Source organism: Cetorhinus maximus, chromosome 3, assembly GCF_964194155.1.
Source record: "Cetorhinus maximus chromosome 3, sCetMax3.hap1.1, whole genome shotgun sequence".
NCBI classification, from domain to species: domain Eukaryota; kingdom Metazoa; phylum Chordata; class Chondrichthyes; order Lamniformes; family Cetorhinidae; genus Cetorhinus; species Cetorhinus maximus.
Window position 1 is genome coordinate 63,082,575 of NC_135881.1, and position 16,203 is coordinate 63,098,777.

The window sequence follows — 16,203 nt, forward strand, 5'->3', positions numbered from 1 at the left end:
CTTTGAACTGCTCTTGTAGCCACTGACTGGTCCAGTTTAGTTTCTGGTCAATGGCAACCCCCAGGATATTGATAGTGGGGGATTCAGCAATGGTAATACCATTGAGTATCAAGGAGTGATGGTTAGATGCTCTCTTGTTGGAGATAGCCATTGCCTGGCACTTAATTGGCAAGTAACATTTGTGCCGCACATCAGCCCAAACCTTACTGATGTCCAGGTCATGCTACATATGGACATAGACTGCTTCAGTATGAGTCACAAATGGTACAGAACATTGTGCAATCATCAGTGAACATCCCCACTTCTGACCTTATAATGGAAGGAAGGTCATTGATGAAGCAGTTGAAGAATGTTGGGCTTAGAGCACTACCCTGAAGAGTTGAGGCAGAAAATCGGCTGTTATCTTTTTGAGTGGCAAGGCAGACTCAAGGGGCTGTATGGTTTACTCCTACTCCGATTGATGTTCTTAAATAGATTAAATTCAAATGCTTACCTGGCATACTGAGGTACATAACTTTTGATCATGTTCATAGTGCTTGGGCTTCATATGAGGCCTGTTTTTATTTTGGCCCCTTGCTTTCTTATTACTTTGTTTGTGTTCCCCTTCTTTCTGAAATAATTCACCTTTATCCTTTTTAGATTCATTTTTAACATTTTCATCACTTTCATCCAGTTTAATTCTCTTTGCTTTATGCTCTGGGAAGTCACAGTCTGCAGCACCTTCAATAGCTTCTCCATCTTTCAGATGATCTTTGTCAGTAGCTTTCAGGTCTTTATCCGTTCCACTATTAAGGTATTCATGAAAATGATCTTTGGTAGCACAATATCTAAAAGAAAAAATTCCTCACAGATTAAATTATGTAACAGCAGTCTTTGAAATTATGAAATATTTTGATAAACTAGACAACAGTGTTTCTGCTTGTGGGAAAGAACAAAACTAGAAGCAAAGGCAAGATAGTCACCAAGAAACCAAAATAGGGAATTCAGAAGAGCCTCTTTCACCCAGAAAGTAGCAAAAATGTGGAACACGCTAACACAGGGAGTGGTCGGGACAAGTCATATAGATACATCTAATGTGAAGCTAGATATGCATGAGGGAGAAAGGAATAAAGGGTTATACTGATAGTTAGATGAGGAAGGATCAGGAGAGGTTTGAATGGAGCATAAACACTGGCATTGACAGGCTGTGCCTCGTGGCCTGTTGTGCTGTATTCTTTGTAAACGCATGCCAAAGTTTGAAAAGCACTTTTGTGAGCAAGTTGCCTAAAATGTGTTGAAAACCATGTGCAAGAGTCTCCAAATTAAGCTCATGAAAAACCCATGTCAGTTGAATCTGTTTGCCCAATATGCAGTGTGTACTCCCTCCCAAATGGACACATTTCATTTATACAAATAGAGATTTTAGGCACACGTTGCCATGAGCTAAGGTTTAGCAACTGTAGAGCATGCACAGTGGTTGCTAAAATTTAACTGACTAAATCATACAGCTTATTAACACAGCACTGGTAAAATTTCCCACTGCTCATTCAAATGGGAGCATCCTACCTGTTATGAAGAAGAAATAACTGGAAGCAAATGGGAAGAAGCCAGGAAACATCTGGATATTGGGTTACCAGGAAGCGAGAGAGAAGAATTCCAGCTCCCAGTGACAAATCTATTGCTTCAGGTTCCAGAAATAAGGCAGAGCATAGAACCATAGAAAAGTTATAGCGCAGAAAGAGGCCATCTAGCCACTCATTTTTAAACCCATTTAAGCACCTGGTCCGTAGCCTTGCAGGTTACAGCTCTTCAGGTGCAGATATAGTTACCTTTCAAATGAGTTGAGCGTTTCAGCCTCAACCACCAATTTAGGCAGTGAATTCCAGATGCCCACTCTCCTCTGGGTGAAAAAGTTCTTCACGTCCCCTTTAATCCTTCCACCAATCACCTTAAATCCATGCCCCCTGGTAATGGTACCCCCCCACCCCCGCTAGGGGAAAACAGATATTCCCTGTCTACCCTAACTAGGTCCCTCGTAATTTTGTACACCTCAATTAGGTCACCCCTTAGCCTCTTCTGTTCTAAGGAAAACAACCCTCGCCTATCCAATCTTTCCTCATAGCTGCAATTTTTAAGCCCTGACAACATTCTTGCAAATCTCCTCTGCACTTTCCGTAATGTGATTGCCAGAACTGTATACAAAATTCCACCTGTGGCCTAACCAGCATTTTACACAGTTCCATCATTACATCCCTGCTTTTCTATTCAATACCTTGTCCAGTAAAGGAAAGCATTCCATATGCTTTCTTTACCGCTGTTTCCACCTGTCCTGCCACCTTCAGGGACCTGTGGACATGCACTCCAACTCACTTCCTCAACCCCTCTCTATATCCTCCTGTTCATTGAGTATTCCCTTGCTTTGTTTGCCCTCCCCAAATGCATTGCCTTGCACTTCTCCAGATGAATTCCATTTGCCACTTTTCCACCCACTCAACAAAAACATTGATATCAGTCTGGAGACAACAGCTATCCTCTTCACTATCAACTACATGGCCAATTTTTGTGGCATCTGCAAATTTCCCAATCATGCCTCCCACATTTAAGTCCAAATCATTATGTACAAACAACAGCAAGGGCCTCAACATTGAGCCCCGTGGGACGCCACTGGAAAATGCTTTCCATTCGCAAAAACATCCATCGACCATTACCCTTTACTTCCTGTTGCTGAGCCAATTTCGGATCCAAATTGCCACCTTCCCCTGTATCCCATGGGATCTCACTTTCCTGACCAGTCTGCCATGTGGGACCTTGTCAAATGCTCTTACTAAAATCCATGTAAACAACATTCACTGCACTACCCTCATCAATCCTCATTACTTCCTCAAAAAATATTAATTTAGTAAGACACTATCTTCCCCTAATAAAACCATGCTGACTATCCCTGATCAATCAGTTCCTTTCCAAGTGACAGTTTATCCTGTGTCTCAATTGATTCCAATGATTTGCCCACCACCAAAGTCAGACAGACTGGCCTCTAATTTTCTGGACAATCCTGCACACCCTTTTTTAAATAATGGTACAACGTTTGCAGACCTCCAATCCTCTATTACCTCGCCTGTATCTAGTGAGGATTGGAAAATGATCCTCAAAGCATCTGCTATTTCATCCCTAGCTTCCTTTAACAACCTAGGATATAATCCATCCGGTCCTTGTGATTTATCCACCTTCAAGGATGTCAGAAGCTCCTGTACTTCCTCTCTGGTTATGCTTACTGTATCTTATATTTCACACTTCTCCTCTTTAACTAGAATGTCTGTGTCATCCCTCTCCTTAGTGAAGACAGAGAAAGAGAAATAATCCATCCGGTCATATTTTTTCACATCCTCTTTGCTTGACCCCGTACTTTCTTATACTCCCTCTGGGCTTTCTACAGTATTAAGCTTTTTGTGACTGTCATAAGCTTTCCTTTTCTGCTTTATTTTACCCTCTATGCTTCTGGATAACCAGGGGGCTCTAGATTGGCAGTACAACCCTCTTTCTTTGTGGGAACATGTCTACGCTTTGCCCATGGAATCTCTTTCGAATGCCTCATAATGATTTGACACCGTTTCCCCTTCTAGTAGCTGTCCACTTTCACCCCTCAGCTTTGTAAAATTTGTCTTCCCCCAATTTAGAACTTTTACTCCTGTTCTATCTTTTTACTTTTCCACAATGGTGCAAAATATAACTGAATTATGATCACTACCTCCAAAATGGTCCTCCACTGCTCCTTCATCCACTTGGCCAGCTTCATTTCCTAAGACTAAATATAGAATTGCACCCCCTCTCATTGGGCTTGTTACGCGTTAGCTGAAAAGGTTCTCTTGAATGCAGTTAAAGAATTTTGTGCCCTTGGTACCCTTCATACTCTTCATATCTGAATTCATATTAGGTTAGTTGAAGTCCTCAACTATTACTGCTCTATTAATATAAGAACATAAGAAATAGGAACAGGAGTAGACCATTCGTCCCTCAAGCCTGCTCCGCCATTCAATAAGATCATGGCTGATCATCTTGTGTTGCGATTTCTATATTCTCATCTAACCCGATAACCTTTGATTCCCTTGCTTAACAAGAATCTATCTACCTCCTGTCTTAAAAATATTCAATGACCCCGCCTCCACCACCTTCTGAGGCAAAGTGTTCCAAAGTCTCACAACACTCAGAAAAAAATTCTCCTCATCTCTGTCCTAAAGGGGCAACCCCTAATTTTAAAACAGTGTCCTAGCTCTGGAGTCACCCACAAAAGGAAATATCCTTTCGATATCCACCTTGTCAAGGCCGTTCAGAATCTTGTATACTTCATTCAAATCACCTGTCACTCTTCTAAACTCCAGTGGAAACAAGCACAGTGTGTCCAACCTTTCCTCATAAGACAACCCACTCATTCCAAGTATCAATCTAGTAAACCTCCTTTGAACCGCCTCTAATGCATTAACATCCTTCCTTAAATAAGGAGACCAAAACTACACACACTATTCGAGGTGCGGTCTCACCAATGCCCTGTATAACTGAAGCATAACATCCTTCCTTTTATGTTCAATCCTTCTCGTAATAAAGGATAGCATTCCATTAGCCTTCTTAATTACTTGCTGTACCTGCATACTAACTTTTTGTGACTCATGTACTAGAACACCTAGATTCCTCTGCACCTCAGAATTATGTAGCTGTTCCCCTTTTAAGTAATAATCTTTTTTTGTTCTTCCTGCCATAATGAACAACTTTTCACATTTTCCCACATTAAACTCCATTTGCCAGATCTTTGTCCACTCACTCAATCTATATCCATCTGCAACCTCCTCATGTCCTTCTCACAACATAGTTTCCTACCTATCTTTGTGTCAACTGCAAATTTAGCTACCATGTCTTCACTCCCCTCATCTAAGTCATTGATGTAAATTGTAAAAAGTTGACGCCCCAACATAGGCCCTTGTGGGACTCCACTCGTCACATCCTGCCAATCAGAAAAAGACCCATTTATGCATACTCTCTGCTTTCTGCCAGCCAGCCAATCTTCTATCCATGCTAATATGTTACCCCTACACCATGCACTTTTATTTTCCGTAATAACCTTTGGTGTGGCACCTTATCAAATGCCTTCTGGAAATCCAAATACAGTACGTCTACATGCTCCCCTTTACCCACTGCACGTTACTCCTTCAAAAAAACTCCAACAAATTGGTTAAACATATAACCTCCCTAATGATGGATTCTAACAACTTCATTCAGAAATTTGCCTACATGTTTGCTCTTCCACCTCCCTCCTACTATTTGGGGGTCTATAGTGCACTCCGAACAATGTGGCTGCCTCTTTATTTCTGAGCTCAATCCATATAGCCTCATTTGACGCTTCATTTAGTATATCATCCCTCCTCACAGCTGTAATTGATTCTTTAACCAACGATGCTACTGTCTCAGAACATTAACACCATCACCCTCTCTCCACAGATGCTGCCAGACCTGCTGAGTTCTTCCAGTATATTTTGTTTTTATTTTAGATTTCCAGCATCTGCATTTTGCTTTCATTCTACACCCCCACCTCTTTAACCTCCCTCTCTATCCTGCTTGAAAACACTATATCCAAGGATGTTGAGCTGCCATTTTCACCCTTTTAGCCAAGTTTCAGTTATAGCAATGATATCATGCTGCCATGTATCTATCTGTGCCCTCAGCTCATCGGCTTTATTTGCTATACTCCTTGCATTTACATATACATCTTTTAACATTATCAAATTCCTGTGCTGTACACTTACTAACATCTGTGCTGCTTCTGTCTTTCAGAGTCATGCACTAATTCTCCATCTCTCATTCCCTGCTCTGAATTTGCCTTCAGATTCCCACCCACCTGCTAATCTAGTTTACATCCGCCCACCACCCCCGCTGCCCCAACAGCACTAACAAATTTCCCTGGGAGAATATTCAACCCTGTCTTGTTCAGGTGCAGACCGTCCAGCTTGTACAGGTCCCACCTTCCCCAGAACCGGTCCCAATGCTTCAGAAATCCGATGCCCTCCCTCCTACACCAGCTTTCCAACCACGTGTCCAATCGCTCGATTCTCCTATTTCTATACTCACTTGCACGTGGGACTGGAAGTAATCCTGAAATTACTGCTTTAGAGGACCTGCTTTTCAATCTCCTTCCTAGCTCCCTAAAATCTGCTTTCAGGACCTCATCCCCTTTCCTACCTAAGTCATTGGTACCAAAGTGGACCATAACCTCTCCCAGAAGAATGTCCTGCATCCTTGACCCTGGCACCAGGGACTCATAGACTCAGACGTTTACAGCACAGAAGGAGGCCATTCAGCCCATCTTGTCCGTGCCAGTCAACAAAGATCTGACCACACTAATCCCATTTTCCAGCACTTGGCCCATTGCCCTGGAAGCTATGCCAACACAAGTGAATATCTAAATACTTCTTAAATGTTATGAGAGTTTCTGACTCAACCACCCTTTCAGGCAGTGAGTTCCAGACTCCCACCACCCTCTGGGTGAAAAAAGAATATCCTCAACTCCCCTCTTATCCTTCTACACTTTACCTTAAATCTATGCCCCCTGGTTATTGACCCCTCTACTAATGGAAAAAGCGCCTTCCTCTCCACCCTTTCTATATCCCTCATAATCTTACTCACCTCTATCAGCTCCCCGCTCAACCTTTGCTGCTCCAATGAAAACAACCCCTATCCAATCTTTCCTCATATAGCTCAGACCCTCCAGCCCAGGCAGCATCCTGGTAAATCTCCTCTGCACCCTCTCCAGTGCAATCACATCCTTCCTATAATGTGGTGACCAGAACTGCACGCAGTACTCCAGTTGTAGCCTAACTAGCCTTTTATACGATTCCAGCATAACCTCCCTGCTCTTGTATTCTATGCCTCAGTTAATAAAGGCAAGTATCCCATATGCCTTCTTAACCACCTTATCTACCTGCCCTGCTACTTCAGGGATCTGTGGATATGCACACCAAGGTCCCTCTGGTCTCCAGTATTTTCCAAGATCCTACCATTCATAGGGTAATCTCTTACCTTGTTAGCCCTCCAAGTGCATTACCTCACATTTTTCTGGGTTGAATTCCATTTGCCACTGCTCTGCCCACCTGACCAATCCATTGATATCCTCCTGCAGTTTACGGCTATCCTCACTATTTACCACCCTGCCAATTTTCGTGTCATCCGTGAACTTTTTGATCATACCCACTATATTTAAGGCCAAATCATTTATGTACACCACAAAAAGCAAGGGCCCCACCACTGAGCCCTGCGGAACCCCACTGGAAACAGACTTCCAATCACAGAAACATCCCTCTACCATCACCCTCTGCTTCCTACCTCTCAGCCAATTTTGGATCCAATGTGCCACTCTGCCTTGGATGTCATGGGCTCTTACTTTCTTGACCAGTTTGCCATGAGGGACCTTATCAAAATCCTTGCTAAAGACATCAAATGCATTACCCTCATCAACACTCCTGGTTACCTCCTCAAATTTGTCAAACATGATCTTCCCTTAACAAATCCGTGCTGACTATCCCTGATTAATCCCTGTCTCTTCAAGTGCAGATATATTCTGTCCCTCAGAATTCTTTCTAGTACCGAGGTTAGACTGACTGGCCTATAATTTCCTGGTCTATCCCTTCCTCCCTTTTTTAATAATGGGACAACATTAGCAGTCCTCTGGCACCTCATCTGTGGCCAGAGAGGATTTGAAAATTACTGCCAGGGCCCCTGATATCTCTTCCCTTGCCTCCCCCAACAGCCTGGGATACATCTCATCTGGGCCTGCGGATTTATCCACTTTTAAGGCCGCTAAACCTGCTAGTTTTCTCTGTCTCTCTCTCTGTTAATTTCCTCTAATATTTCATTGTCCTCCACCCTGATGTCTATACCTGCACTGTCCTTTTCCATTGTGAAGACCGACGCAAAGTGTTCATTGAGGACTGTACCCACACACAGATTATCTCTATGGTCCCTAATTGGCCCTACTCTTTCCCTAATTATTCTCTTGCCCTTTATATAGTTTTTTTAAAACCCTTTGGGTTTTTCTTTATTCTGCCCACTAATACTTTCTCATGCACTCTCTCTCTTAGCTTTCCTAATTTCCTATTTAAATTTGCCCCCCTGCACCTTTTTATACTCCTCTGGGGACTCTGGTGTATTGAGTCCTTGGTATCTATCATAAGCTTCTTTTTTCTTCTTAATCCTAACCTTTCTGTCCCTTGACATCCAGGATTCTCCAGACTTGGTCCTCTCCCTTTGTTTTTACGGGAACATATTTGCCTTGTACTCTCGCTATTACCTTCTTGAATGCCTCCCACTGCTGACAGTCCACTTGGGCCAAATCGTATCTCATCTTAGTAATATTAGCCTTTCCCCAGTTTAGAACTTTTATTCCTGGCTCAACCTTATCCTTTTCCATAGCTATCCTAAATCTAACTGAGTTATGGTCACTATCTCCAAAATGCTCCCTTACTGATTCGCCTTCCACCTGCCTGGGCTCAAACTTGCAGTAATTCCACTGTGTACCAGTTGCACTTGGATTGTTGAGTGATTGCTGGAATACTGTAGATCTCTCTGGTTCAGGTATGGATTTACTGATACTTGGAGCCATCACAATCTTAAAAAGACCCTAGCATCTCCTCTCCATGCACCTGCCCTATCCCTTTAAACAACCTTAATAAAATTTACCTGAATGTATAACTCTGCAACATAAGATAGGAACACAATTTAAAGTCAAGAACAGAGCCAAAAAAATGAAACAGACCAAGAAGCACGTTTCATAGAAATTAAGGTAATGAAAATAGATCAAAGCCCTAAACTGCATGTCTGAATTATCGAACGGTTACAAGACAGGAGGCAGACATTCAGCCCGTTGAGCCTGTATCAGCTCTATACAAGAGCAATTAGCTAGTCCCACTCATCCGTCCTTTCCCCATAGCCCTGTATTTTTTTCCTTCAGGTGCTTACCAATTCCATTTGGAACCTGGACTGAATCTGCCTCCACCATCCTTACAGACAGTGCATTCCAGATCATAACTGCTGATTACATAAAGTTTTTCCTGTTGTTTTTGATTCTTTTGCCAATCACTTTAAATTTGTTACCTCTGGTTCTCAATCCTTTTGTCAACGGGAATAATCTCTCTCATTTACATTGTCTAGACCCCTCTTGATTTTGAGTACCTCTATCAAATCTCCTCTCAATCTTATCTACTCTGAGAAGAACAATCCCAGCTTCTGCAATCTATTTTATGAGGAAAGGTTGAGCAGATTTAGCCTATACCCACTGGAGTTTAGGAGATTAAGGTGTGATCTTATTGAAACATACAAGATCCTAAATGTACTTAACAGGGTAGATGCTGAGAGGACGTTTACCCTTGTGGGAAAGTCATGAACTACGGGACACAGTTTAAAAATTATGGATCTCCCATTTAAGACTAAGATAAGGAGAAACTCACCAAGGCTCCTACAACAGCACCTTCCAAACCCACAACCTCCACCTCCACCACCTAAGCAGACAGATGGGAACACCACCACCAGCAAGTTCCCCATCAAACCATTCACCATCCTGACTTGGAACAATATTGCTGCTCCTGCACAGTCACTGGGCCAAAATCCTGGAATTCCCTACCTAACAGCATTGTGGGTGTTCCTTCAACACATGGACTACAGCAGTTCAAGAAGGCAGCACACCACCACCTTCTCAAGCAATCAGGGATGGGCAATAAATGCTACCCTATCCAGTGTTGCCCACTTCCAATGAATGAATAAAAAATATATATATTTTCTCTGAGGATCATTAGTCTGTGGAATTCTCTTCCCCAGACAGCAGTAGAGGCTGGGTCATTGAATATGTTCAAGGCTGAGTTAGTTATGTTTTTGATCAGCAAGGTGTCAAGCATCAGGTGGAGGTGAAGCAGACAGGAAAGTGGAGTTGAGGCCACAATCAGATCAGCCATGATCTTATCAAATGGCCGACCAGACTCGAGGGGCCAAATAGCCAACTCCTACTTCTTGTGCACCTACATAACTGAAGTCCATCATCCTGGAATAATTATTTTAAACTTTTTCTGCACCCTCCCTTAAATGCCGTGTCCAGAAGTGGACACAGCACTGCAGCTGAGGTCTAACCTGTGTTTTATTAAGATACATCATAACCTCCTTGCTTTTATAATCTATGCCTCTCTTTAAAGCCCAAGATCCCATATTTCCTTTTAACCACTTTCTCAACCACCTACCACCGTCCATGATTTGTGCACACACAGCTCGGGTCTCTCTATTCCAGCACACTCTTTACAATTGTATCCTTTAGTTTCATGTTTCCTCGCCTTTTATCCTACCAAAATGTATCACTTCCCATTTCTTAGCATTAAATTTCATCTGTCACATATCCACTCGTTCTACCAGCCTATGTCCTCTTGAAGTCTATCACTATCCTACTCAGTTCACTATACTTCCATCCAAGATAAAACAGCCCACTTGATGGCCAGCCCATCTAGCACCTTGAGCATTCACCCTATCAAAACAGCACCCAGTTAAAACACTGATGAAGAGGAATTTCTTCTCTCAGAGGGTAGTCAATCTGTGGAATTCTTTACCACAGAAGGCTGTAAAGGCTGGGTCATTAAGTATATTCAAGGCTGAGATAGACCGATTTTTAATCAGTAAGGGAATTAAGGGTTATGGGGAAAAAGCAGGAAAGTGGAGTTGAGGATTATCTGATCAGCCATGATCTCATTGAATGGTGGAGCAGATTCGATAGGCCGAATGGTCTATTTCTGCTCCTACGTCTCACAGTCCAACACTCAGGCTCTGTGGCTGCAGTGTGTACCACCTATAAGGTGCTTCTTCAACAGCACCTTCCAAACCAGTGATCTCTGCTGCCTAGGAGAACAAGGACAGCGGACACATGGAAACGCCAACACCTGCAAGTTCCCCTCCAAGTCATACCCAGCACAAAGGAAGATGGTTGTGGATGTTGGAAGTCAATCATCTCAACCCCAAGACATCACTGCAAGAGTTCCTCAGGTTATCCAACCATCTCCCCTTAACATTCAATGGCATTACCATCACTGAATCCCCCCACTATCAACATCCAGAAACTGAACTGGACCAGCCACATAATTAATGTGGCTACAAGAACCAGACTTACTGAGGCTTGATGGCTGCTACTCCTGGGCCAGTCACACCATAATTGGTAGAATTATTGGCATCTCCTCCTTCAGCCATAGTTAACCGGGTTAAAGTTTTAGGCTTGTAAATGCTAGGGAACAAAAAGTAGTATTAACAACAACCTTTTGACATCACACCAGCATTTAAATCAGACTTCCTACTGGCCCTACGGCAGCTTGGCAGCAGGCACCAACTCCAAAAGCAACCACCCGCAATGTCGCTTGACAACTCCATGTGCAGCGCTTGTGGCAGAACCTGCCCCTCAAGGTTGGGCCTTCACAGCCATCAGCAAAGGTGCACCTCATGAAAACACCCCCAACTAAATGGATTGTTTGCTGCGTGTCCATCATCTCTGATGGATGGAAAGAGACCAACACACACTACAGGCCCACTAACCGGAATTTTCTAAAATGTGATCTTTATCCCATAAGCACAATTTGCAAAAAAAAAACACCAGCCCATTCTTCAGCGCCGCATGAAGGCGCAGGTTTTAACCATTAATGCGTTTTAAATATTATTTCCGCATTCTGAAAGCGAACACAAAATCCTGTGGCAGGCGGCGGAGAGCCGAATTTAAATCGCCAGAGGTATTCTGCCCCTCGCAGTCAAACGGCCTTCACCAGAAAGCAGCTTCACCTCCTCCCTCAGCAGCCGAACACTGACTGAGTGTTCGAACCAAATGACATAAATCAAACACCGACTCGTCCGAAGAGGCGGTGAGAAGAAACCATCAGCTGCTTAAATATTATGCTTCGTGTTGTTTTATTTTCGCGAGGTGGGGGGGGGGGGGGGGGTAGGAAACATTTACAAGAAGTTGAAGGGAGCAATCCGAACAGAGACAAACCTTCCAGCCCGGGAGGCACACGTGTTGCACTCACTCTCCGGGTGCAGCACCAAAGGTTCCCGCTGCAACTCCGGAGCGTTACTCCCGTTCCGCAGACATGTCGCATTGCTGAACTTCTCACCAGAGCAGAGACCGCAGCTTCTCCATTCATTTACTTTGTTTCTTTAGGAGATTTTTTTTGTGTGTGTGTTAAAACATTTCGAAAAATGTTAGTGTCACAGTTTAATGATGAATGTCTGGGATGATAATTTTAATCAGTAAAGATCCAAACACTTGGATCACTTCATTGACATTCAGCACTTTTTGAACCAACATGATTAACAGTCGCTCCAACAACAGTTATTATTCAAAATGTAACAACCAAGAGATCCCCAGGAGTTTATTATCTCATATACCATTCCTTTGTTAACTCTCTAAAAATTGTCCTTTTTATTCTGGGTGTGTATCTTCGGTATTTCAAGGTTAGTTTCACTCTAGCCACTAGTTATAATAAACTTTCATTACGCATTGCTGTACAAATAAAAACCTGAAACTCTGAGAATCTCATTGAATTTTAGCAGGGAAGAATGCTGCTATCATGTTTCACAAACGGCATTGAAATAAATGACCAGCTAATCTGCTTTTATGCGATTTGAAATAACTCTTGTTCAGAACACAATGACAACTTCTCTGCTATTCTACAAATAATGCCACAAAACTTTTATATCTGTGATGACTGTCACTTTAAGATCAGTTGGACTGAGTAGAGGGTCACCTGATTTGTTCAACCAATGTGTAGCTAGCGCAGGAGGAATAAATTCTAGGGGTGGAGTTTCTTAGAAAATTGTTGTATGAGGGGCTGGCTAGATACAAGTAGCCACAGAAGCTTTCATGTAAATAAAGTTTGTTTTGTTTGACTAAGAAGCCTCCCACAGCACGTCTCTACAATATCCGCCTGGGAAAGCACACAAGGCCTCAGTTTAACATCCTATCCATGAGGTCCAGGACTGTTAAAAAAAATATTGAGGCAGCCAAAACTAAACTGTCCCAATAAGATTTTTGTTTCACAAAAATGCTTGAATCTCGCAAAAGTCTTTACGTGTTTCAATATGGAAACAAATGTTGTCAGTAATAGAAACAACATTGTAAGTAAACTTAAAATAAAAATACCTGGAAAATCTCAGCAGGTCTGACAGCATCTGCGGAGAGGAACACAGTTAACGTTTCGAGTCTGTATGACTCTTCAACAGAACTAAGGAAAAAAAGAAGAGAGGTGAAATATAAGCTGGTTTAAGGGAGGGGTGGGACAAGTAGAGCTGGATAGAGGGCCAGTGATAGGTGGAGATAGCCAAAAGATGTCATAGACAAAAAGACAAAGAGGTGTTGAAGGTGGTGATATTATCTAAGGAATGAGCTAATAGATGACGTTAAAGGTAGAAAGCAGGACGAGCAAGGTACAGATAGCCCTAGTGGGGGCAGGGTGGGGGAAGGGATCAAAATAGGCTAAAAGGTAGAGATAAAACAATGGATGGAAATACATTTAAAAATAATGAATGTCCAATCCCTCTACACCTCCATCCCCCAACAGGATGGTCTGAGGGCTCTCCATCCCCCAACAGGATGGTCTGAGGGTTCTTCCTCGAACAGAAGCCCGAACAATCCCCATCCACCACTACTCTTCTCCGTCTGGCTGAACTTGTTCTCTCACTGAACAATTTCTCCTTAAACTCCTCTTACTTCCTCCAAATAAAAGGTGTGACTATGGGTACCCGCATGGGCCCCAGTTATGCCTGTCTCTTTATGGGGTATGTGGAACATTCCTTGTTCCAGTCCTACTCCGGCCCCCTCCCACAACTCTTTCTCCGGTGCTGCTTCATGCTCTCGTCTGGACCTAGAAAAATGTATTAATTTTGCTTCCAATTTCCACCCCTCCATCATTTTCACATGTCCATCTTTGATACTTCCCTTCCCTTCGTTGACTTCTCTGTCTCAATTTCTGGTGATACACTGTCCACCAATATTCATTACAAGCCTACCGACTCCCACAGCTACCTCGACTACAGCTCCTCACACCCCGCTTCCTGTAAGGGCTCCATCCCATTCTCTCAGTTCCTTCGCCTCCGTTGCATCTGATCTGTTGATGCCACTTTCAAAAACAGTTCCTCTGACATGTCTTCCTTCTTCCTTAACTGAGGTTTTCCACCCACGGTGGTTGACAGGGCCCTCAACCATGTCTGGCCCATCTCCGGCGCATCCGCCCGCACACCTTCCTCTCCCTCCCAGAACCATGATAGGTTCCTCCTTGTCCTCTCTTATCACCCCACCAGCCTCAGCATCCAAAGGATCATCCTCCGCCATTTCTGCCAACTCCAGCATGATGCCACCACCAAACACATCTTCCTTTCACCCCCCCGGCGGCATTCCGCAGGGATCATTCCCTCCGGGACACCCTGGTCCATTCCTCCATCACCCTCTACACCTCAACCCCCTCCCACGGCACTTTCCCATGCAACCGCAGAAGGTGCAACACCTGCCCCTTTACTTCCCCTCTCCTCACCATCCAAGGGCCCAAACACTCTTTTCAAGTGAATCGGCATTTCACTTGCACTTCCCTCAATTTAGTCTACTGCATTCGCTGCTCCCAATGCGGTTTCATCTACATTAGAGAGACCAAACGCAGACTGGGTGACCACTTTGCAGAACACCTTTGGTCTGTCCGCAAGCATGACCCAGAGCTTCCTGTCGCTTGCCATTTCAACACACCACCCTGCTCTCATGCCCACATGTCCGTCCTTGGCCTGCTGCAATGTTCCAGTGAAGCTCAACGCAAACTGGAGGAACAGCACCTCATCTTCCAACTAGGCACTTTACAGCCTTCCGGACTGAATATTGAGTTCAACAATTTTAGATCATGAATTCTCTCCTCCATCCCCACTCCCTTTCCGATCCCCCTTTTTTCCAATAATTTATATAGATTTTTCTTTTCCCACCTATTTCCATTATTTTTAGATGTATTTCCATCCATTGTTTTATTGTATTGCTATATTCAGTATTGGTGTATTGGCATCAGTTTTACAATGACCCCAAATCATGTCAGTTGTTAGATGCAAATCAATGTGTGAAGAAATAGTTACATTTGTTTTCAAGTTTGTGTGGACACTGCTACTGATTGGCATGTAGGCACTGACCAGATTTTTTCCTGTTTTCCTAACTACAGTACACATGCAGTGCATGCACCCTGATACTAGGGCCACCCTCTGGCCTACCAACATCCTCAAACTGCTATCCATTCCATGTTCTCCTATCAAGTTGTAAATCAAAGCAGGGTGTTAACCTGAAATGGCTGCCCATAGCCCGGTTAGGCAGCAGACCTTAAGTGAACAATAGATTGGAAAATATAAATACTTTGGATATCACATACAATTTAATTCCCCACCAGAAAAGGACAATATAAAAATCTTCAGAATGATTCGGATTCTTTTCAAATGGTCACTTGAGGCAGGAAAAACAGTTTCTGGCTCACTATTATTAGGACAATAGATCCTGCCAGTTCCTGACTCTGAATCGCGATCAATCAAAAGCCTGAGCCAATCTGGAAGAGGCAAGGATTAACAGTTTGTGGCCCGATTTATGATGAAGGAGGAAAAGTCAGTTCAGACCAGGTCAAAATTATTTATGGGAAACCAATATTGCCAGAGTTCCATATTGAGGAATAGGAGACCAGTTCAGACTAGTTCAAAATTTTCCATCAATAGCCAGTTCTTTTGTTTTATCTTTGATCATTCAAATCATTAAGCTGCCAAACATAAATAGGTGAGCGTATGGGCAACAGAATATAAGGATTGTCTCAGAGATAGGTGCTGATGGCCTTGGAGTCGAGCAAAACAAATGAATATCACCATGATCAGGGCTAAATATATGGGAGGTTTGGTTTTGATCCGCCCACACCTTCGTAGGAATTGCAAAGAATCCTGTGCACCCTATCCCAGTCCACCATGCTGGACTATTATACCGTCCAATAGTCAGAATCTGATTCTTGGGTCTCTGCCTGTACCTGGTATGACCAGTACAGTGCTATCAGTTAATGTTACAATCAACTGAAGTGTGGGTGCCAATGGGAAAGCAGGACCTCAGTATTAAAATGCTGCACGTACTCAGCAGGTCAGACAGCATCTGTGAAGAGAGAAACAGCTGATGATGCT

The 16,203-nt window shown here is 43.3% G+C and overlaps 1 protein-coding gene across 2 annotated transcripts in view; it reads right to left on the reverse strand.

The window, feature by feature from the left end:
* Nucleotides 1–12,067, reverse strand: part of dus3l (dihydrouridine synthase 3-like (S. cerevisiae)) — a 47,481-nt gene extending 35,414 nt beyond the window's left edge. Inside the window, exons 1-3 of one of the 2 annotated variants that reach the window (XM_078538464.1) lie at nucleotides 12,023–12,067; nucleotides 11,159–11,269; nucleotides 494–827 (exon numbers count right to left, since the gene is read on the reverse strand). In XM_078538464.1, coding sequence (XP_078394590.1) covers nucleotides 494–827; nucleotides 11,159–11,235 — 411 coding nt within the window. In that variant the 5' untranslated portion in view covers nucleotides 11,236–11,269; nucleotides 12,023–12,067. Of the gene's footprint in view, nucleotides 1–493; nucleotides 828–11,158; nucleotides 11,270–11,814 lie in introns of both variants that reach the window. The other variant, XM_078538463.1, reaches the window with a different exon arrangement.
* Nucleotides 12,068–16,203: the final 4,136 nt, after the last annotated feature.